The 22,915-nt window shown below is 41.1% G+C and overlaps 1 protein-coding gene across 6 annotated transcripts; it reads right to left on the bottom strand.

Annotated features, from left to right (window-relative positions):
* Nucleotides 1–21,408, bottom strand: STAMBPL1 (STAM binding protein like 1). 6 transcript variants are annotated; one of them, XM_014275657.3, is made up of 12 exons: nt 21,267–21,408; nt 11,047–11,147; nt 10,405–10,598; nt 9,308–9,525; nt 7,784–7,859; nt 6,260–6,355; nt 5,278–5,632; nt 4,570–4,694; nt 3,557–3,694; nt 2,812–2,924; nt 1,226–1,325; nt 1–307 (listed from the first exon to the last, which is right to left on the bottom strand). In XM_014275657.3, exons 3-12 carry the CDS (start codon nt 10,486–10,488, stop codon nt 251–253), a joined length of 1,362 nt encoding a protein of 453 aa, XP_014131132.1. In that variant the 5' UTR covers nt 10,489–10,598; nt 11,047–11,147; nt 21,267–21,408; the 3' UTR covers nt 1–250. The 6 variants fall into 6 exon arrangements, with proteins under 6 accessions (XP_014131132.1, XP_005481299.1, XP_074401063.1 ...); XM_005481242.4 differs by having other exon boundaries at nt 10,405–10,565; XM_074544962.1 differs by lacking the exon at nt 21,267–21,408 and adding an exon at nt 21,063–21,203.
* Between the last annotated feature and the right edge of the window lie 1,507 nt (nt 21,409–22,915).

Here is a 22,915-nt window from a genome sequence, read left to right as displayed (position 1 = left end):
TGTAGTTTGAAGTTCATTTTATTGTTGTGTTTTATGGGTGAGATTTGTTTACAGATTCAGGGTTAATGCCACTGAACTCCATCTTAACAGAGCAACAAAATAACTCCAAAACAGGCTAGAGCAATAAATATCAAACCATTCAATCTAAAATGTATAAATATAAAAGTAATTTCTGAAAATGTAGGAAAAAACAGGAATCCATTTTTCTCTTTTGGCCTTTTGTAGAGTACATTGTTGTGGTCCATCCGTATCACCTCAGATCCAGCACGATTATCTTTATGTCTTTCCCAACCACATGGGTACATGGCTGCAGGAGAAGTCAACCCATTACTCTCAGAAATCTCAGTAAAATACCCAGTAACTTCATCCATTAACTACATACGTAAAAGACCACTGAAAAGAACCTACATGGAGCAAAACATCTTAACTTTTTTCAGAGTTGGACTATCTTCTCATTATCCCTACAGTGATGAAAGAAGAGAACAAACCAAAAAACTCTGACCTCTCCTTTTGAGGCCTAATGCTGACATTCAGAGACCCTGACACCACATAATTTCCAATGTCTCTCAGCATGACTTCTCTGTATTGGATCATTTCATTTTAATCTATAGGAGATGCTTCTGTATTTGAAGTGAACCTCATTGAAAAAACCAAACCCTTAATTATTCAAAGGTAAAGGCTCTTATCAGAAATGCCAGTGTTGGCTGGAAGACAGTTCTGGCTGACTGTACTGCTCAGCCACACACACACACCATTATGCTGTTGAAACATCAAAAGATACACCAGTTACAGAGAAATGTTCAGAGAAGCCAGGGCAAACTTTTAGCAATGAAGGAAATGGGGCTTAACCTACTTTCAGCTGTACTTTAAAGCAGCTGGGATGTTTTGCTGGGGCACCAAAATTGGAGAGATGAACTGATTCATTGCTTAAAAACTGAAGAGCTCAAGAGCAACTCCCATTTGAAAATGTGGGTTTTGCTCCTTCTGAAAGCAGGTTAAAGGGGTTACTGATAGTAACTAACCACCATCTAAATGGCAGCTTGTAACACTCACCTAATGGCTGCTTAAGTAGTCTCCTGATGTCTACCTTGGTCAGTGAACTAAGAGTAATGAATTAGTAAAACAGGGGGAAAAGTATTAAGAAATATAATCTCAAGTTTCTGTTTGCAGCAGAACCATGGTCAAGAGTTTGAATAGCAAAAACAGTGTTGAATCATATACTTACATTAAATAACCTAGGGTCCTTTGTATGAGGATGGAATCCCTTCTTTTTACAAGCAGAAACTTCTAGCATGCCAGCATTAGTCAGTCTGAAGATGCCAGTGCTGAAAAGCAGAACATGAAACTCCTGTTACACTCTGCTCCCATTTTACACATCCAAGGTTTCACACACAAATTGCTTTGCTTAAAAGAAGAACAACAGGAAGGTGCTTGGTGACCTTCAATACACAGGAGCCCCAGCTGAGCTGGGTTTTTAAAGCTGTTTTAAATCAAGGGGAGTTGTGTTCCTGTAAAGGAAGAGATGATGAGGGGAAGGGGACAAAAAGGATCCCAATGCTGGTGCTGTTCCTGTTGGGCAGGTTAGGTACTGAGGGATAAGGCTGGTTCACACAGGAACAAATGCAAACCAGAAACTTGCATGTTCTGGATTGCATTTCACCCAGGACAACTTAAAAGATGCCAGCCTTTAAACCAGCTGTGTAAATTACTAGTAGGAGCACATCCTCCCCACTCTTAGGTAATCACACAAAGCATTAGAAAATGCACTGCTGCAACTCCTTAGGTATTGAATAAAATGTTACAATCCCATCCCTCTGCAAAGAGAACCTATTACCTACAGGGCAGCACCTGACCATATAAATGTTACAGGGTGTCAGCATCAACTGTGAGAGAGGCTTGTGAGAGCAGAAATTTGGAAAGGCGTGCAGGCATGCTCAGGGTTAGAAATGCTGGTGCTTGTGCCCTTGCCTCTCAGTCTGTGTTCACAGCTCTGCTACCTGAAGGGCCCATTTAGGAAGTCAGACAACCAGGACAGGATTCACATCTACTGAGGCAGAAGGCCAGCAGGAAAGGCTGAAGAAATGCACACTCTAAAGAATGGAGTTAGCCCTGGCAACCTGAAATGCCAGGCACACCAAAGGAGAATCACAAATTTGTTGAGGTTGGAAGGAACTTCTGAAGACTGTCTGGTCCAGTCCCCCTGCTCTGGCAGAATCACCTTGAGCAGGCTGCCAGGACCATGTCCAGTCACGTTTTGCATCTCTCCAAGGATGCAGACTTCATGACATCTCTGGGAAACCTGTTCCATTACAAACCTTCACATTAAAATTTGCACTATTCTAGTTTTTTTCCAGATACATAGTTTGTAAATCATTAAATTCAAAAATAGATCCTTGTTATCAAAAAAGGGAATTTTACCCTTCTGCTTTGCAAACTGCAGTTTTCACATCATTCTAGAGAAATAAGCCTAGCCTCCCTCCACACTCCTAAGCAGACAGAATGAAGACAGATCTGTGGTAGGGCATTGCCTATGAGTACTCCAGAAGAATAGCTCCTGTAATTATTACTTTGTTGAGCAGAATATATAAAAAATAAAATTTAAAACCTGGGTCTGTGGAGGGAGGAGGAGAGAAACAATACTGTGCATAGAGACTGACTGAAATGCGAGTCTAGGCTACTTGCAGAAAACAAAGTCACAACACAATGTTCATGCCCTTCATCTGAGTTGACATGTACCCTTTGCATTTGATCAGATTTTATGACAAGAAGCATGGAAAAATACCAAAATATTACTTAAAAATCTGAACTTACTCATTATGCTTTGGTGAACAAACAATTGCAATGGCCTCTGGCAACATCAGCTGATAAGAACAATGAGTATGGAGATCAACACTGGATAAGAATGCAGTTTGTGTTGGATGTGTCTACAAAAAAGAAAGGGAAAACTCAATATCATGAAATATTTCTTAAAGGTCAAGGTCTACATACATTTAAGAAGGAAAAATAATTTGTTATGAGTGAAAGCATCAGTACTTCCCCAGGCTGGTTTCTAAAGTTCTTCTTAGCCCAGGGTCTATATTGTTCTACACTGTTCAGCCTGGAGAAAAGAAGGCTTTTCAGGATGAGATTCTCGGAGGCATGTTCACAATCAGATATACAAGCAATTTTCTAATGATAGGGAGGAAAAGGTGGAATGAAGAAGCACAAGACAAATGGAAATTACTTAATTGTGTAAAATCCCTAAGAGAAAAATTAATATAAACTTTAAACAACACAATGCACCCCTCCTTGACTTTTGAATATGGCATTAGAAAGTAATAAAATACCCCAAATCAACATAAAAAAAAAGTTGCTCCAGCAAAAGTAGGCCCATTGTGTCAACAGGATGCCTCAATTGCATTAAGGAGTTCTCTGTGGAGAACACAAGTGCTTATTTACCTCACTGCAATTTGAATTCAGAAAGCAAATTTGTATTACTTCAGTTGTTTCTTTCTTTTGTTTTTTTACATAGTATGTAGAGTCAATATAAGAAAACCAGAATATGAGTCATACATACATGGATCCAACCCAAAGTGAGGAGATCATACTGATCCTGAATACCAAATAATTCTTCCACATTCTCCATGTCACAGTAGTCTGGTCCTGCAGTTTGCTTTGGCACTATTACATGTGTAATAGTAAATTCATTATGAGTCTGCAAAACAAACATTGACTTAGGGTGGAACAGACTGCCTAAGGAAGAAATGCTGAATCAAAATCTGAAAGATGTCAGCTAACAAAACAGTACAGCTCCACTGCTTCCAGCTCCACTGATCCCAGTGCAGCTCTACCAACACACTGCACCTAAAAATATGCCTTAGCATTTTGTCATGAAAGCATACAGGGTAGTATTGGTCACAACAAAAGACTGTTGTATTGAACTGCTCTCAGTGATCAGTGTGAAAAGACTGTCCTTTAAAATAATTAAAAACACATACAAGAGCTTTGAGAAAACTATCATGATTTTCTGTGAAACAAGACTAATACTGCTGTTCTTTCCCTTCATGCAGTTCAAATACACTTGGGATCATCTAAAATTCTTCATGTCAGCATCAGCCATGCCATCTTTCCCTGCTCTCAAAGGACATTAAGTGTAATCTAGGTCAAAGGAAAAAAAACAGCTTGAAAATCAAATGTTTACAGCTTGATGGAGGGATTTCTGTTTTGTTGTGCCACTATTCATTTGATGACTCCAGTGGATTCTGGCAGTCTTTATATTTCATTGTCCTGTAACTAAACCTCACTTATCTTAGATGAATGCCAGAGAAAGTACTCGAAAAAGCCTGCATTGTACAACATGCTGAAAAACTTGCTAGGCTTTACAGCAACACAGCAGCATACTTTGAGCAGATGTTTCCCCAGTAAAGCAAGCCCACAGTGCTGAAATGACCACTCAGGTTATAATATGAAGTTCATTACATGGAAGGCTAACCATTTATATCTGCTTTTGCTCTGAAATCAATACATCACAGGATATTACAGCACTATCAAGCATGTCTTCCCCATAAAAATATGAGGCTTAAACTGTACCAGTTTTCCACAGAGAATTCCACATGTCTCTATTCCTCTTACTGTATTTGCCTCTGCCAGCAGCAGAAATTTGTGACAGAGATCCCTGGGCAAAATGACACCTCTGAGTGCTTCGGCCAATTGAGCTAACCAAGAATAAAAAAAAAAAAAAAAGAAAAAAAAAAGAGAGAAAGAGAGATAAAAAGGCATTTACAGCTAGCAGCTAACACAACGAAGATCCCTAAAATAAGGAAATATACACAGTGTATTACACTATATTACCACAAGTGGAAGTATTATACTTACCACATCATAGACTTCTAATGAGAATAAATCTACAGAACAAACACTTCATCTAAATTGAAGTCACCAACCCACAAGATACACTCACTTGCCCATCCCTGAGGTGACAGCTGGGACCATCTCCCAGGCCAAGGCTTTCCAGGGGGAACCACTGCAGGTTCTGTTTCTGGTCCCTTGAAGCCTATGGCAAGATTCAGACTTCATTTCACAGGAACACTAAATCTCAATCTCTGTATCCATCCATTGGTACTCAACTGGAAAATGTGAAACTCTGTAACTGTCCTCTTAAAATGAAGAAACTATAAGGAACTGCTGTGTTAGCACAAACCTGTCCATGGTTATTTCAGTATGGGCATCCTCACAGTGAATAAAGACATATGCAGGTAGACAAAATAAAATAGGGAAAAAAGAAATGTGTGCACTTACTCTGAACAGCACTTAGAGTAGCTGCTGGCTTTAAGACCCGTTCCATGGGCGGCGAATGTCCAGCACAGCCAGAGGTGCCGCGCCTCTCCTTTTTCTCCAGCAGTGCTGCAGATAAGGAGCTGTTCTCTGGTACAGAAACACAAGACAGCATACTTCCATCTATCTGTTCAGACATAACCACACTCTCTTTGATTTTCTGATCTCGAGCCAGCTCTTGCTTCTTAAGTTGATCCTCAAAGAACTGAAACTGCTCTGATTCGAGCTGCTGCTGCCGCATGTGTGCGATTCGTTTCTTCTCTGCCTCTATTAGCTTTTGGTGCTCCAGTTTCTTCAGAAATTCAGTTTTACATTTGTTCTGAAACATACACAACATAGTGACATTCTCAGAACGCCAAAAATGCTAGGAAAAATTGAAGGAAAGGAGTAATCTAACAGTTCAATAAAACCATAAAATCCTGTCATTAAAAAGGAACTCTTTTGGAACCTGGTTACTGAACTGGAAAATAAAACTATATCCCCAAAGGTAGGATGGAAAACATAGCATTGATGGATGGAACAAAAAAGATGTTTCTCAGATGCTTTTTCCAAGACAAGGTTTTAAGCTATAGATTCTGTTTTCAGTGGCTTCAATCTCAATTCAAAGTAGAGCACATTTGGAGCCAAGGAATCTTTTCCACTTATTGACAAACTCATACTCAATTTCATTCTCTTTATAAGACTGAATCAGAGTATACCAAAAACATATTTGGATCTTTGTAGACACTTATTAAGCAAATATAGCAGCACATGTATTTCCTAGCACACATTTGCATTACCTATTTTTAAATGACCAGCTGATTCTCAAGAAGAAATGAAAAGTCATTCCTAAGCAGCTCAGGAAATTATTAGCTTTTTGTAAAATTGGCATTTTACTGCTTAATTTTCAAGTTTTATATGGCAGAAAAATATTCATGTCAACATTTATTATTCATATAAAACTTACTTTGTGTTGCATGTATTCTTGATATTCTAAGTTATATTTTTTTAAAAGATCTCTTTTCAGTTCGTCTGTCCGTGGGAATGCAACCTCCTTCAATTTCTTTGAGGTGGGATGGGGAAAAAGATAAATAAATTTACTTTTCACTTTTTAAAAGAGCCACCTGAAAAACAAACTCAGCTGTAACATAGATTTTTTTAAAATATAAAACAGAAAAAAACCCTGCTCTTCTCACAGGAAAAAAAAAAAGCAAAAGATAAAAACACACTATCATCAGTTTATGAAACTTCTATAGTACATTGCTTTCAATAAAATTATTGATTACATTAGTGAAACATGTGACATGGCTGCTTCTTATCTCAAGGAAAGATTAGTCCTTTTAGTAGAAGTCTGTTATCTCTGTCTTGTTTAATAGGAGTGTGATGACTAATGTTTTTGTTGTGGGCGTAATTCTTAAAAAAATGCTAAGACCAACTTAGAGAGTTTCAGGTAGGATCACTGCATTTTTCTCTGGAACTTCCCAGTCAGAAATATGTCTGAATATGCCCATTTCCAAGTGGGAAAAAAAAAAGGTTCTTTTTAAGAGATAGTTATACCTGTAGCTTTCTGTCACAGACCCAGCAAAACAACATTTCTTATAATACCAATAGAACCAATACCCCATGCTTTCTACTCATGTGAAGGCTACTACAAAATAATTCAGAGGCTGTAGTCAAGGGAGGAAAAGCAACCATGTGCTTAAATCCTGCTGAGTGCCACAGGAGAAAGCAATGTTAGATGCCCTTTCTCAGTAGGGATGCTCTCCTAGTGGACCACAGTCAGAACTTTGGCATGGATTGTTTTGGTTTTGAGTAAAACATTCAGTTTAACAGTAGAGAATGCAAGCAAACATGGGGGCACAGAGCAAGAGACACTCATGGTCCTACCAGCAACTCTCACTGGGCAGTTCCAGCTGTTTTAAGTTCAGTATAAGGCTACACTTAAAATTTATTTAGGCTTTATTTCCTAGAGGGAAAAAAAAAACAAAAGTAAAACTATTTTGAATGGAAATGGAGAGAAAAAAATCTGGTAAAAACTAAGTAAATACATATATGGTAATAAAGAAAAAAATATACTTTACTTATTTAGCAGAGTAAGCAAATACTGCACAGGCACCAGTAATGCCACACATTTCTCCTTCTGTTTGCAATAGTCAGTTTGGACCATTATCCATTCACATAATTGGGACCAGAATCAAGCTAAGTACTGTCAACATATGCATTTTTAATATGCAAACATTCAGAAATAGATGTACCTGGGCTCCCAACAACCTACCAACTTATTCAGACCATTCTCATTCAAATTTTAGATCAATAATTTAATTTCCAAAATAAAACATGTATGAGTAGTGGAGAAAAGTATCAGAAATTGAAGCTGTGATGGCTGCTATGGGTGCTCTGGGGAAAAAGAAGCTATGGCCTATATGGGCTGGGAAAAATGAAGAGGTTCTGAGTAAAACATTTCATAAAGACCAGGAAACCATAAGCCTACCTTAATAATATCTTGTTTTTCTGGTACTGCACATTGGTGATAGTCTCGGTGACTGGGCAGCTTTTCTACAAACAACCTAGAAAATTAAACATGCATGTGTTTAGTAGAAGAATATCCATAATAGCTCTCATGTTGGCAGAAAAATCAGTTTCACATAACTGCTAAACACTGAATTCCAGATGACTTGGACCAGGGTTCTGCACACATGTTTAAATTAACACATTATGGTATTGACTTGTATGGGACACACAGAATAAGGACAGAAGATTATTTTCCACATCTGATATATTTTGGTTTCCATTAGTACTGGGTTAAGTTAAACAAAAAGCAAAGCCACTCTCCACTCTAGTCAGTGCTAGTAAATCCTGTTTCTACTCTCTTTATCTGTTCTTAGCCAACACGCTGACTCTCCAATGGAAGACAGGAATGCAACACTGACTGTCATTAAAGCAGGTATTTTTACCAGACCAAGCTGCACAGATAAATTATGGCAACGCTCAGCTGCAAAGAGTTTGTAATGCACAGCTCCCATCATTCTTTCAGCAATTTGCACAATATTCACCTCCAGAACCTCTTTTTATAGAGATAGATGCATTTGAAAACAGGTGGACTAAGAAAGGCTTGGTCTATTTTTCAGAGTATGAAGAAAATAAGGAGGGAGGAAAGATGTTTCCTTTACAAAAAATTTAAAATATGCACTGTAAAAAAAACCCCAAACCTTTCTGAAGCAATAAAACAAACCAATCAATCCCACAGCAAAACTAGCTAGGTTAAAAGTTTAAATCTGCCAGGGATATATTTTTCAGCTGTCTAGTTTGAGAGTTGTAATGAAAGCTGGCCAGATTTGTTCTTTTGTGGTAAGGAGAATAATCATGAACATACATTGTAGATTTTGCATTTATTCCTGTAAGAAACAATAAATTATAGTTAATCCTTTTGAGAGGGGAAAAAGTAAAATTAAAGCAAGAAAACACTTTTCCCATGTTTTTTTAATTATGGTGCAATACTACCATCCTTAAGATCGGCAGATGCTCATAGGACATAACTGCTAAAGGCTTAGAAATCTTAAACATTTCTACTAAAGTAAAAAAAATTATTTAACCAACATGCTGACATATAAAGAATATGGGGGCAACAGTGCTCATGGTATGGCCTGGCAGAGTAAACTCAAACCTCTGTTAGGTTAATTTGCTAATAAAGTCAAAAATTTTGTTTAACCAACATGCTGACATATAAAGAATATGGGGGTAACAGTGTCATGGTATGGCCTGGCAGAGTAAACTCAAACCTCTGTTAGGTTAATTCATGCCTGGCAGTTCACACGTGGATAGGACAACCCCATGAAAAGGTGGCAGGAAGTTTTTACAAATCTCACGCTCAGTGGAAAATATCTCCAGAGAACAGAGCTGTTCTGCAAGAACACACTAAACAAATTTCTCCTTATCTAAAGGGGTTCTCAGGGCAGCTCTGCATTTCATTCACTCAGAATTACAAACTGTAAAGGCTGATGATGTGCTCCCTTACGTGATGAACTTGTTGTAGAAGACGAAGGCGTTCTCGAGGTTGCCCTCCTCCATGTAGACGGCGGCCATGCGCTCCATCTCCACCCCCGAGCGGAAGTACCGCCGCGGGGTGATGTCCTCGTTGATGCTGATGTTGCTGCCCAGCTTGCTCAGGGCACGCACCCGCTCCTCCGGGCTCACTGAGATGTCTGTGTGGTCAGGAATAGCCACCAGCTTTCTCTGGAAATGAACAGTCTTGTTAGCTAAGAGAATATTCCGTTTCACTTTCAGTAAGTGGTCTCAGTCAAGAAGCTCGAGGGAAATATTCAGCTAGCTTTTTCTGAAAGTAGGCATTGGTTTCTCTACCTCTAGCCACAGCTGAAACATTACAACATTTTTCTCAATTGCAAGTAAATTGTGATCAAAAAGAAAAGTGATTTTATTCCCTCCAAAAACAGCAGCAAAAAAGGATAAAATTAGGAAAATACTTGTGGGAAAAAAATTAAGTAAATTACTGTAGAAATTACCAAAGGCAGTATAAAGTGTGTTCTCTTTAAAAGCCCCCACACATGAATTCTACAAGGTTCTATCTTAAGTTACTGAAATAATTTGATGGATGTCCTGAACACTCCGACTCCTATTACATGAGGTATAGCATTTGACTGCTAGAAATAGTTCAGGAAACAAAGAGCAATAAGTTCCTCTGGTGAGTCAACAGTTCACTTCAAATATTAATTTCCAGTTTTAAATGAGGCAGTTAAAGACTAAGAAGTTCAAACTAATTACTGAAGAAGAACCATATCTGCTTATTATGGTCATTACCTTCCTGGTAATTAATAAATAAATAAATGGCTACTGTAAGTTGTTTCCCTCTTACTTTGATGAAAGTTTTTACTCTTTCTATTCAAAATGCTCATTTCAACTTCTTAAAACTCTGGTTGGTGACACTCCATAAATCACCCATACAGAAATATAATAAATTCCAACAAAGCTTTCAGGCAGCATGCAGGAAAAGACCCATGGAGCTGAGAGCCACCACTGCTAAATCGCTCCCTTGAAATTTTTCCTAATTGAAAGAAAAGTTGCTCAGCCACTGAAACATTTTTCTGTAATACATACCAATGAGCTGACAGTGAATGGCTGCTCCATGTTGTTGTCTGCCTGCAAACCAAGGAGATTGCTGTTTTCCTCCAAAGTCTCCATCTGACTGAAAGGCCAGTACCAATCCTGAGCTCAGTATTTGCCACCAGATGTCTCAGGGTTTAATAGCCCAAGGGAAACTGGAATACAGATATGCTGATTGTGGTTGTGTGCTGGAAAAAATAAGTCATTCAGATTAGAAATATATTCAAATGTCACATAACTTTGCATGCCAGCAGCCACTCATTACTTTGGTGGCACAGTACTTATACATTTAATAATAATTTAAAACTTACCAGGTGTCTAGAATTTAAATTGGGAATGCATAAGGGCTTATAGTGCAGTTGTGAACTAGTTGACCTGTACTAAGGTTATTTCAGCAGATTTCAACACAATAAATTATTTTTACAATTTTTATAGCAACTTAAAAACTCACTAACTTTCAAATATTAAGTGAAAAACACAGAAGTTTGAGGATTTAGAATCTGTGCTTCCTTGAGCATATGTTTACAAACATATTTATAAAAAGTATGAATGTGGTATCTTAATTTTCTGCTAAGACTATGAGAAATAAAACTTTATACACAAATTTGTATCAGTAATATAAAGCAGAAAAAATACCTCAAACACCATGTGTTCCACCTGCACAGCTTGCTGGTTTCAACACTCAACACTGGTTTCAACACTGACGAGCCAACAAATAAATATTCCTCCTTGCACAGCTTTGAACAAGTAAAGAGAAAAAATGTAGATGTTATGGTCATCAAAAAAATAACCCAAAAGGAAACTAAACCAAAACAAGGAAACCCAACTCTGAGAGAGGAATGAAATACTCAAATTACACAGGAAATGTGAAAATTAAGTTTCTAATGTGTTTTTTCATTTGTGTGCTCAGTCTAAACAGATTTGATCTTGCACGTCATGGGCTCTTCATAGGTTGCAATAAACTTACTTATGCTCTGTAAAAGCATAGAGTGGGTTCAGCAAAGATATTTTCTCAGCACACCTCTCTCTAGAGAGAGGCCAAAGGACTCTGGGTTGAAAAAAACAGCCCTAATGTGTTTTTAGATGGCTGTATTTCTCAAGTATTGATTTTTGTGTTTGTCTCTTTCTCGTTTTTCTTCCAAAAAGCAATAGTATCTATTAGATCAGTCCTTAATTTTAACTTTTAGTGCAATTCATTTTCAAGAAGTTTTGCTAATTAAGGTATTCAAACTGCTTGCATAATTTGCAACCAAAAAAATAAGCAAGGCTTATACATTTGAGAAAACAATCTTAGTTGTGGTTGCAGTGCTAATTAAAATAGTTCTCTAAGCCATTTAATTTTACACACATGGAGCTCTGGTGTAAATGATCACCTTGGCAGGAGAGCCTATTCATTGCCTGCTCACAAACTGCAGAAAAGCCCCATGGGACAATGATAAGGAAATATTTCTGCTTTAGCCTATTCCAAGAAACTTTCTGCTTTAGGGCTTGTTCCACCTGAAATCTTTCTTCACTGAAGCACTGTAGATGTGGAAGGCTGTGGAAGGACAGAGCTAAAAGCTTGGCCAGTGCACAGTTTGTGTCAGACTTCTGGCCCTGCAGCCCAAATTCTATCCAGAAATAAAACCTTCAATCAGAGACTCTGCATGCATAGAGTTTGTGGAACTCAGGAACAAAAACCAAAAACCAACCCAACTAACCAAACAAGAAAGGACTTAAAAAGCATATTTTACAAATACTTATCCATTCACTTATCCATCACTTGTGAATTTTAAATTTTATTTCCCCTAGAAGCATCTGGGACAGCTAAAATACTTGAATGGAGGAATGGATTTGGTCTAAAATATGCATCCAAGTGTAACAAACTGCAAAATGTTCTAGTCACTCATGTATATAAAAATCATTCAAAAGTAAAGGTGCAGAAATGTATTTCTTTCCAATTTCTTATTTCATTTTGCAGCTTCTGGCAAGAAAGCTTTTCTGTAGCAGTTTTTCATTCTGCTTTCAAGGCTTTCTCCCTTAGGAGTCCTTCTGCAAAGCCTGGAGAGGAAATGGACATTAAGGACAATGCTCATGAGATGGTTCCCACTGAAGACATGGACTATGGATCAAATGCTTCTTTCAGCTGTTACCACTCCTTGGAGACCTTTCAGTCCAGCTGGTAGGCAAGTGCAAAGAAGTTATTGCAAGTGGCAAACACAGGAGCCACTAATTAAGGGTCTGGGTGTTTTCTTAGGGCCAGCACTCCCAAACAAGTCTTTATTAAAGAACCCTGTGGTATTCCCCCACCAAAATCTCTTTGGAAATGCCACAGGAAGACATCATGGAACCCTTTACTTGCAAATGTTTCTCAACTTGACTGGCTCTAAGAGTATCAAAATTATAAACACAATTCAGTCTTCTTTAAACCTAAAGAAGCATTTGTCATAATTATTTTTTAAAGTGTAATACCAGGTATTTTAAACAGAAGACATCTGGTAATAGCAGAAACTCACACTTCCTCAAAATTGTGTCAGAGCCTGGAAAGGATGAAGAAGCTCTGCAACAGACATAAGACATGCCACAGTGCAAGAGCTTAGCAGAAGAATGTCTGCAAATAACAGAAGAAACTGTCTTTGTAAATTTAGTTTCAGGAACACACTAAAAATGAGACACTGCAAATAAAGAAGAAATACTAAGATGAATTTGTATCCCTTTTACAAAAATGTTATATAAGATTCAAATACATTCACTATTAGAGGTGGCAGTGTAACTTCAGAAAAAAATTCCTATAAAGATTGTGGGCTGACTTATGACTGCACTCCAATAAATTATCCTTAACATGTGGACGCACGGGCAGAATTCTGAATGATTAAAATGCAGAGAGTCAAGCTTTACTGCAAATAGCACCAGAGGCATGTGTGCCAGGTGCCTGGAATGCCTGTGTGCATAATGCTCCTCACGCCCAGCTCCACAGTCACCTCCAGCTGCTCCAAGGGCACAGCACTGCCAGGGGCTCCCCTCACCCTCACCATCCTCTCTGTGCTCTCACTTTGCTGCCTCCACCGACTTCACGGCAAGCTGTAGCTGATCCAAATTAAAATTACATGGACTTTTACTTCATTCTCCAAATCAAAATGCAAAGGAGCAGGCAGAACCATGAAGCCAGCAAAGCAGAGGTTTGTCACTTTCTGAGGCACTGCTGTCCTAGATTGATATGAGCTGGCTTTGAAAGGGCACCCTAAGAGTTTGTATAGTTCCTACAAAAATTGCCCGGTTCTGGCAAGTGACTCTGTTTTCCAGAAATATATTTCACTTTACAAGAGTAAAGATAAATTCAAATACCAAATCTCTCTGTATAGCTGAAACTAATTATACTCAAACATACAAAATACTTATGCTAATACAATGAACTACAATCCAACCTCAACTACAGTGGATAAATACCAATGCTAGCTTGGAGCTGTCTATTATACTCTAAAGTGCTCAAAACTCCAAGAGTGAAGATGCATTTTTCTACTTCACTATTTCAGGCATTCCAGTTAACTTAGATGGACTTAGGTAATGCTTGTTTGAGGAGAAATTCCAGGACATTTAGCATTCAAATTAAGTTGTTTTTCTAATTATGAGTTTTCTGATAGTTATTACCAAATAATAAGAATAATTTAACATCTATTCAATGGTTAAGAAACTTTTCTTGATTTCACTGGGAATAGCACTTCTCATCGAATCCCATATCCTCCTCAAAAAGCATTTGTTTTCCCACATGTCCCATCTTATTATTGTATGTATTATTCCTTGACAAATCCAGGTTCATTAAATCAAAGCCATTCAGCCACAAGAAAGCAGAGCAAACTGAAAAAAACAGCATTTTAAATGGGATTGAAAGTGATTCCCTCTGTTCAGGCTAATAAGCATGGTACCAAGTAGCAGGGAAATGAAAAGCTGAGAGAGAACAATTTTAAATGAAAGTACATGCCAAGAGTAGTACACAAAGACAGAACAAGCATATCAAGCACCTCAGGAGCAGGCTCATGAGACAGAGGTGGTGTGAGAAGACCTGGGCAATGCATGCACAAACAAACCCTTCTGAGAGCTGCAATATTCCAATTCACCACGAACTCCCCAACGCCCTCACAGTTTGCTGCACGCTGGCACACCAGGCATTGCCAGCCTGGCTGGAGGTGGCCAAGAGAGGCACCCTGGCTGTGCTCAGAGCCCGACAGGCCCATGCCCTGCTGGCTTTCCCTGTGACACACGTGTGGGGTGGCACTGAGAGGTGACACACATGGCTGCACGGCTGCAGTGCTGCAGGAGCTGCACGGGTGGCGTTTGCAATGCCTGCAGCACTGCAGCCGGGGCACAGCCTGGCACAAGGAGCAGGTCTCTGTGCCTTGCTGGGACAGACCCTGAATGTCCTTCCCTGACGGAGCCTGGCTCTGGGAGGTGACTGTCCCGGCCAAGGCAGGGACACCAAGCAGGACCATGCTCTGCCCAAGGACGCCCACAGGGCCTGTGGCACCCCCGTGGGAGCTGCGCTGCTCCAGCTCTCCACAGAGGACACAAAGACAAGCTCAGGGCGTCGGGACCTCCCAGAAACTGAGTGCAGAGCGCTAGCACTGAATTTCAGCCCCTTGGTGTCATCTGGAGGCTGCTTTCCCCTCTTCAGTTCCTCAGAAGAGGTTGAATGAGCAATGTTGCTGGTTCTTGAGAGGTTCCGAGAAACGCTGAATGAGCTTTTGGATTTTTAAACAAGTAACTGAGTAACTTCCATAAATATTATTAAAATATATGTAATTTTCTCTTTGTAACATTAGTTACTTTGAAACATTTGAAACGTAAAACTTTGAAAGAGTTTCCTCTTTGTAACACATTTTTAAATTTCAAGGGAATTAATCATAACACAGACTGCACTGCTCTCAGCAACATTTATCAATATTTTGATTATTTGTCTTATGAAAAAATCTTCGTTAAAGAGATCCCTTTTCTTCATTCAAAGATTATGTTAAAAATAATCCATGCAATGATTTATTCTCTGAATATTTTTAATGGTGGATTATTCCAGAATTACTCCTCCTTTTGTTTGATATTTTTGCAGAATGTAAAGCCTAGATGAGGTTCCCACCAAAATCATTCACTTCACTCCATTGGGATCAGGATTCTTAAAGTATATCTGGAAATATTTGCTAATATAGAAGCTAAAATGTAGTATAGTTCTACTTTTTGAAGCTACTCTTGAGAGAACTGTTCTGCAGCCATCCCATGGCAAGAAAAAGCTTACTTTAATACTGTCATGAGAAGTTAGCACAATCATACTTCATGTTACTATACTAGGAAACGTGATGAGTACAGAATCCTAGAATAAAGATGCATGTCAAACCATAAGGAGGTCAGTCCTCATTAAAATAGCCAAATTAGCAAGTGCAAATAACACCTTTCAATTACCCATAATGGAACGAAGTTGTCTCAGCAAATTTTAAATAGGTCACACCAGTGATTGCCAGATGAAGGTAAAGGACCATTTCATGCCAGTAAGTCACCCATGAAGCAGATACTTGAAATTCTGTACTTGGAAGTGGATACTCAAGTGAATTTGGTGAAAAACAGGTTAGAAATACAGGCACCTATCTCATTCAGCTCGTTTTGAAATTCCAGGCTGTGTATTGGCACAGCACATGATTATTTATATACACACACACTTAGGTTTGATATATAAATATGCTAAATACCAGCCTAAATAGCAAACTGCCTTCTGTTGGTTCTCTCCAAAAAGAAACAGCATATTCATCTGTCAACATGCTTTTTGTAACAAGCATTCATCATCACAGCAAGTGATTCAGCTGGTATAGTAAGCAGTCTCTTCTGGGGAAAAAACCCAACAAAGCACTGAATGTCATGGCAAGAAGATTCTCTTGTGCAGAGGAAATACCCAATCCACAAAACTCAACAGAATGGCCTTTCAATGAAAGGAATCACTGCGAGGAGCCAGTTCCTGAAAACCCTGTGCCTTTCAACGGAGAAGTTGCTCTTTACAGCAACTACTGAGCTCAGCTCTAGAAAAGCCCATCTCAGTAACAGCTCATAGTCTGACAGTGCTCCATTTAAACAGCAGCTCCAAGACCACCTCCCAAGCTCCACTAACTGCCAGGAGCAGCTGCTGAGCTATACAACCATCTCTCCTAGAAATGGGTCAAGAACATTTCCTCTTTCTCACTGGTGAAGGAGCAGTGCCTCCCATGTCCCAGCACACTGCCCAGAGCCCCTCCGTGTCAGTGGAGGATTGACAGCAGCACCTTCACCTGCCTGGGCACTGAGTGAGAGAAATCACAAGCAGGGAAGATCCTCCATGCACAGGTCTGCCAAACTCAAGACTTGCTTATATGCTTAGGCACTTAGTGCTGCACCTTGCATCACAAAACTAGGCTTTATTTTCATCTAAAAAAAGAGTGGGTGACACAAGGGTCTGTATTCCCATTTCAAAATGAAGTTTGAATTAATTGTCTGAAGACTGTTATAGTTCTGCAAATATTTGGACTACTGCAATTAGCCATTGTAGTTTCTTGAATATCATTGACTACCTGTTTTCTAAGGACTGCATTCCTCTTGGCACAGACACAAACATCACTGCATCAAGAAGCTGTGTTAATAAAATTAGATTGCTACTGGTTCTAAGACTGATAAACCACTACAATATTCAGATAATGTCCAACATGGCACGTGCAAGAACCTGACATCTGCTCCCTACAGAGTATGTGAATGCAGAGCCTACAGGCTTCTCTCTCCTACTGCTTCACAGCACAGAGGAGACCTCTGATTGGCAACTATTTTCTCATTCATTTTTATTCAGGCTGTTTTGAAATCAACATCTAGTATGGTTGTGCTACTACAACATAACCCAATGCATTTGAGCTGTAAAGACAGATGGCAGCTTGCTTCCAGATTTATTAACATGATATTAGTGACTTCTAGGAGAATGTCCTCAAAAAGGGACTGGAAATATTAAACATTCAAACATGCACTTGTGAACTGACAGTTCATGCTCTTGTGGATTCTTGTGTTAAAAGAAAACACAATCCCTCCTCCCCCCTCCTTTCTTTAGTGACACCATTCAGTTTTAGCAAAAAAAGCATTTTTAACATAATGGATAAATATCAACCATGGTAGAATGTCTTGCATTACAAGCAAAATCTTTCTTAGGCAGTCAGTGAAATATTACTTATGCAACAGAGAACAGCATCTTTCCAGTGACCCACTAAAAGGATGTTCTAGACATGATGTAGAAAAACAGTGCCATTTCTTCCTTTGGGAAATCCACAACAATCTCCCAAGAAAATTGCACCAGGGACAGTGACCCAGAAGAGGACAGAAGTACAAGAAAGAGCTGGTTTTATACAATTTGTTCTTTGATGATTCAACTGAAATACTGAAAAAAGGAGATACTTGCAATCCATTACATCAGTAATAAAACTAACTTCCACCATGAAGACAAGAAGCTGTGTTGCTAAGGGAAACAAATGAGAGGTTAAAATCAGCACAGAGGCCTGCAACTCCATACACTTCTGAGAAACAAAGAAAGCAGGATTCCTTGTAAAGTCTTAGGTGTCACAGATTTTTTTTTATCTGTATCCCTATTTCTCTCAGGGGCAAGGTCCCACTAGGCTAGAGGGGTTAAGAATCCTCTTGTTCTTCCTATGAAATGCAATGACTTTTTTTGGCAAAATATATCCCACCTAAATCTAGAGCACTTGAGACTCCATAGCATCTAACAAGGACACTTGTTGATTGAGTGAGTAACTGGTTGCAGCAATCAATTTCTGTTTCTATCAGATGACAAATTTTTATGCTGTCTTACTTTCTACAGTTCAAAATAGAGGGGACAAAATAAAAGTGAGCCAAATTTATTTGACATTTCTGACATACTAATTCACAGTTTATTTGAAGCCTATTAAAGTGCCTATAAAGAATGAAACTTGTTTTTTTGGCCTCACATCTAGAAAAAAATAATTTGAGGCATTAGTTCAAAGGCTTCTGACTGTTTTGTACACAAATGGTTAAGTAAGGAAAGGTAAGAAATGGATAGTGAGATTACCTACAGGATGAAGTGTGATCAATCAGTAGGAACAACTACCATTTTATCTAGCATGATTCTGCTGTACAATGTTTATATGAAAATAACACAGTTAGTTGATTTCATAAGGGAATCTGTGACCTTCTCCCCTATTCCAGATGATTCAGGATGTAACATGCTATGAGCAAAAAACAACCCAGGAAAAACAAGAAGAATGCCTGGTTCTATGAAAAGATTTCTGTGAGCTTTAGACTGCTTGTTCTACTTGGACAGTTACAATATTTCATTTCTCTTACTTAGGTTTCTAAGATTGACAGCGTTAAGCACATGTTTTAAGCAGCACTGGCTGTAACACACTCAGCTCACAGGGCTGCTTGACAGTCAGCTGAATGATCCAGAATACCAAAGCTGAGCATGATGACTTTTGGTTGACGTTTTGTAGCCCTGCAGGCCAACAGCTTCATCCCAGTGCAGCTACCCACAGTCTGCCTTTGAGCCTTTCAAATTATCTGCTTGCCCCCTCAGGATCAGCCCATTGATCTTTGCAGCATACACAAGCTCCTTTTTATACTAACATCGAGCATTAGATGTCTCTGAAGGCTTTTTGACAGCAGTGCAGAGATGCTGACGGGTCAGAGATGCTAAAAGCTGCTCCTACGCTGATTGTGTGCAGGGCCTACAGCTTCCATAACGCAATTCCCTGTGTTGTGAGCTGAATGTGACTCATCCAGAGCTGCCAGTAGGAAGTGGTAGGCAGAGGGTTGTGTCTGAGGAGCTGCCTGACTCACAGCGCTTCTGAGAGGCACCAGCACCTGGGCAAGATTGACAAGCCTGGGTTTTTATCATAGGAATTTCTTTGCAACAACAGCACTAAGCCACTGCACAAGGATTGTTCAGGAACTGCACAAACAAGATAATTTTCTTTCATGGATTGATACTTCTATTTATAATGGAAAGCATGACCAAAAAATGTGTTTCCTGGCACAACAATCTAAATGTTCTAATTTTATCAAAATTGTATAGACAAAGACTTCCTTTACATGGCAGCAGACTAATTTTCAGAACAAAAATTGGAAGTGTAACATTTGGTGCAGAAATAAAATTTCAGGAGTCTGATAAAACCAGAAAAAAGCATTATTCATACATGTCCAGCAAACAGAGACCGAAAACTTAGCTTTATACGGTATTTGTTCAGTGCCTTCATGCACAAGTCACCTTGCTATTCCCTCAGCAGCTGAAGAATTTACAACATCCCTCACCTTGAGCTATACTGTTCCTGATCCTGGTGATTAACTTCCAGGAAACGCCTTAAGGCCTAACCTTCAGCAGGTTTAATGCACATAAAGAAAACCACACAATAAATGCCTTCACAGCGTCTGCAGAGCAATATCAAGTAATACAAATGACTGCAGGATTGATCAAAACAATTTTTAAACATAATGCTACAAAATACCTCCTTGTACTTACAGCCATTTAAAATACTGTACATACACACCCACACAAGGACCCCCAACTATGAAACTGGTACCTACAGAATTATACAGAATTTGGGATGAATGCTTCCTGCATTCCTACCATATCCTGTGATCTATGAAACTCCAGACTTGCAAACACTGGCCTTTAGTTTAGTTATCCAAACATTTAGCACTTTGACATGCAATATACCAGCTGCAATGCATTTAGTACATGAGAAAACTCATCTGTTTCAGAGTAAATTGCCCGATCAGCACCCACAACAACAAACCTGGGCTCCATTCTCCTGGGAATATTCAATGAAGTTCTGGGTCTATATCCTATTTTCTACAACTTGGTTGTCTAAGGCAAGTCATCAATATATGCTACCTAGTTTTGGATAATAATCCATTTAAGCCTGCAATGAGGAGAAACCTCACTTCTGTGCAGACAGAACTTTCTCAAAGCTGGTCTTCACCTGGGGAATGAATGTTCTGAGAAGCACAGTGTCTCCAAGATCTCATAATCTCACTGCTTCCCATTGTCAGTAGAAGGTGGGGGGTTTCCTGCCCATGACTTCTCAGAGCATTCAGAACCACGTGCATATTAAACACAAATCATTCCAGATCAAGAGGAATTCCCCCAGAAGAGACTTTTTGGCACCTTCCTGAAACCGGGCAGCATGTGTAAGAGCGAGACACATTCCTCAGTGCACTTCAGAAGGACACCTGAGATCCTACAGAGGTCAAAAGGAGGCAGGTACAGAACCAAGTACATGAACAGAAAAAGCTCATCACAGTTACAGATGCTCAGCAACCACAATTTCTACTGCTTTAGATTCTTTCACTTTCTATTCCGATGACCACCTTCCACATATATACGGAAATAATTTAAAGCCAGAACACTGTTATCGGTTTGTTTTGCCCCAGGCACACGGCACCATTCCGGACTCCCACCACACCGCCCCAGCCCTTTGCGAGCCGCAGCGGAGTCAGCAGGACCGGCCGGCCGGGCTCGCTGCCCGCCGCCCCCGGCACGGGCACAGCCCCTCACAGCCCGCGCTGCCCCCGCCGCTCCCGCTCCCCGCTCCCGCCGGGTGCCGCCCTGCCCGGAGGGAGGAGGGCTGTCCCGAGAGGCCTCCGCGGCTCCGCACCTGACACCGGGGCGGGGACGGGCGCTGCCCGGGCCGAGGAGCGGATGGAGCGAGTACCGGCCCTTGCCGCTGCCGCGGCCCCGGAAGGGGTCCCGGCCCTTGTGGCTGTGCCCGCAGGGGCCGCTGGCGCAGGCGGCGGGATGGATGGATGGAAGCGGAGGCAGCGCCTGGCCACTCCCGCAGGGGCAGGGCGGTGCTGCTTACCGGCTCTCGCATCCGCGCTGGCGGCGGCTGCCGCGGACAAAGCGCGGGCTGGGGGGAAGCAGGAGCGCCAGGCGGCCTGGGCCTCCTCTGCTTCTCTCTCTCTTCTTGCTCCTCCCGCCTCGCCTCGCCCCGGTGGGCCGCGGAGCCGCGGGCGCCCTGCGCGGGAGCGGCCCCGGGCGGGCGGGCAGGTGGCGGCGGGCACCGAGCGCCCTGCGCCGCCGCAGCCGGGCCCGTCACCGTGCGGGGCGAAGGGAGGAGCCTGCGCCGCGCCGGGAGAGCAAGCGAGCCGTGCCGCTCCGCGCTGCGGGCTCCGGCCAGCACAGCCCCGCCGCTGCTGCCGGGGCTGAGGGCAGCGGGAGCGCCCTGCGGGGGCGGAGGGTGCTGGGGGCAGCACGGTCCGTGCGCACCTGGGATGTGCCTCCTCCGCATCCCCCTCGGTACCGGAGCCAGCCCGGCCATCACTGAGTCAGTCTTTATGTGCTTGGATACTGGAGGGTGTACACACCTCACCTGGGCTCTCCTGAACTTTGGGAAGGGCTAACTCAATGTTTTGGAGGAAGCTGTGGGTAAGGAGGAAAAGGACGAAAGATAACTGAAGGTGTGGTTGGCAGTGTGAGGCTGCTGTACCTGGGAAGCAGCATGCTGGACAGGAGGGCCTTCCTCTGAAGCAGAAGATGTAGGCTGGGTTTCTGAGGAGGCAGGGCACTGCTGTGGGCTGGCCTAGATCTCTGCTGTTCTCTGAATGTTCAGCCAATGCAGCAGATAGTCACTCTGTGATCAGTTTGGATGACCTTTATATTGTCTTTTTGCTGAACTTGCTCGGCAGGTATTGATCATATTCATGCCTTTACTGAACCCCAAACCTGAACATGGAAGTCTAGACATGGTCTAAGATGCTTGTATTTAGTTCATCCTGCACCCCCAAACACAGTAATGTGTTTTTCCTCCCCTCCTTTCATTGTGTGTGAGGCTGTTCTGGCTGCTTGGCTTCCCAGCCTTGAGGTACCTCTCTTGGTGCTGGTGGCTGTGGAGTGGCACCACAGGTCTTGATCCTGGCTTTAAGAACAGGAGAGACTGATTTGGGCAAGCAACAAAAATCCAGTATGTTCAAGCATCTACCTTGTTATCTTGGATTTGGCTGAGAGAGTTATGAAATAGAGGCTCCAGTCTATGCCATGGAGGGTTTTCAGTGCACTGTTGAGTTAATCCTGTCCTGAAGCAGTCATGGGAAGGACACTTTCAGTGCTGCAAGGATTTTGTCTGGATAGCTAAAAGTTTTCCAAGGGGAGATGTAAAGAATGGCTATTGCTGTTGTCCAGACCCTGTGCATTCCAGGACTGCATTTCTGATGGATGGCAATAAGAAGATAAAGTTTGCTTGCAGGAAACTTTGGTAAATGGAGAGCCTATCAGATGGGTATTAGGAAATTCTCTTCTGTTAGAAAAACTGGCAATCCTTTGTAAAACGCAGTTATGGCAGAGGTGAAATTGGGCTGAACATTAGCCTGATTTAGGTGTTCAGTATTGAAGACACTCCACATGGTCCTCTTTCCCAAGAACTGTTGGTCACTGACCTGAATGTTTCCCTGTAACCTCTTGCAGGGTGTGTCTGTGGCTGGTTCTTCTTCTACAGCATGGGAAGATGCTCTA

The sequence above is a fragment of the Zonotrichia albicollis genome, chromosome 7 (genome assembly GCF_047830755.1).
Source record: "Zonotrichia albicollis isolate bZonAlb1 chromosome 7, bZonAlb1.hap1, whole genome shotgun sequence".
NCBI lineage: Eukaryota > Metazoa > Chordata > Aves > Passeriformes > Passerellidae > Zonotrichia > Zonotrichia albicollis.
The sequence above is the reverse complement of the archived record's forward strand: the minus strand, read 5'-3'. Positions and strand labels throughout refer to the sequence as shown.

Excerpts from the sequence above, each read along its gene's own strand:
- STAMBPL1 (XM_014275657.3), bottom strand. The coding sequence starts at position 10,488 with ATGGAGACTTTGGAGGAAAACAGCAATCTCCTTGGTTTGCAGGCAGAC. Across the intron at positions 6,356-7,783 it reads AAAAACAAGATATTATTAAG|AAATTGAAGGAGGTTGCATT; the intron begins GTAGGCTTATGG and ends CCCACCTCAAAG. Across the intron at positions 308-1,225 it reads AGGACCCTAGGTTATTTAAT|CCATGTACCCATGTGGTTGG; the intron begins GTAAGTATATGA and ends CTTCTCCTGCAG.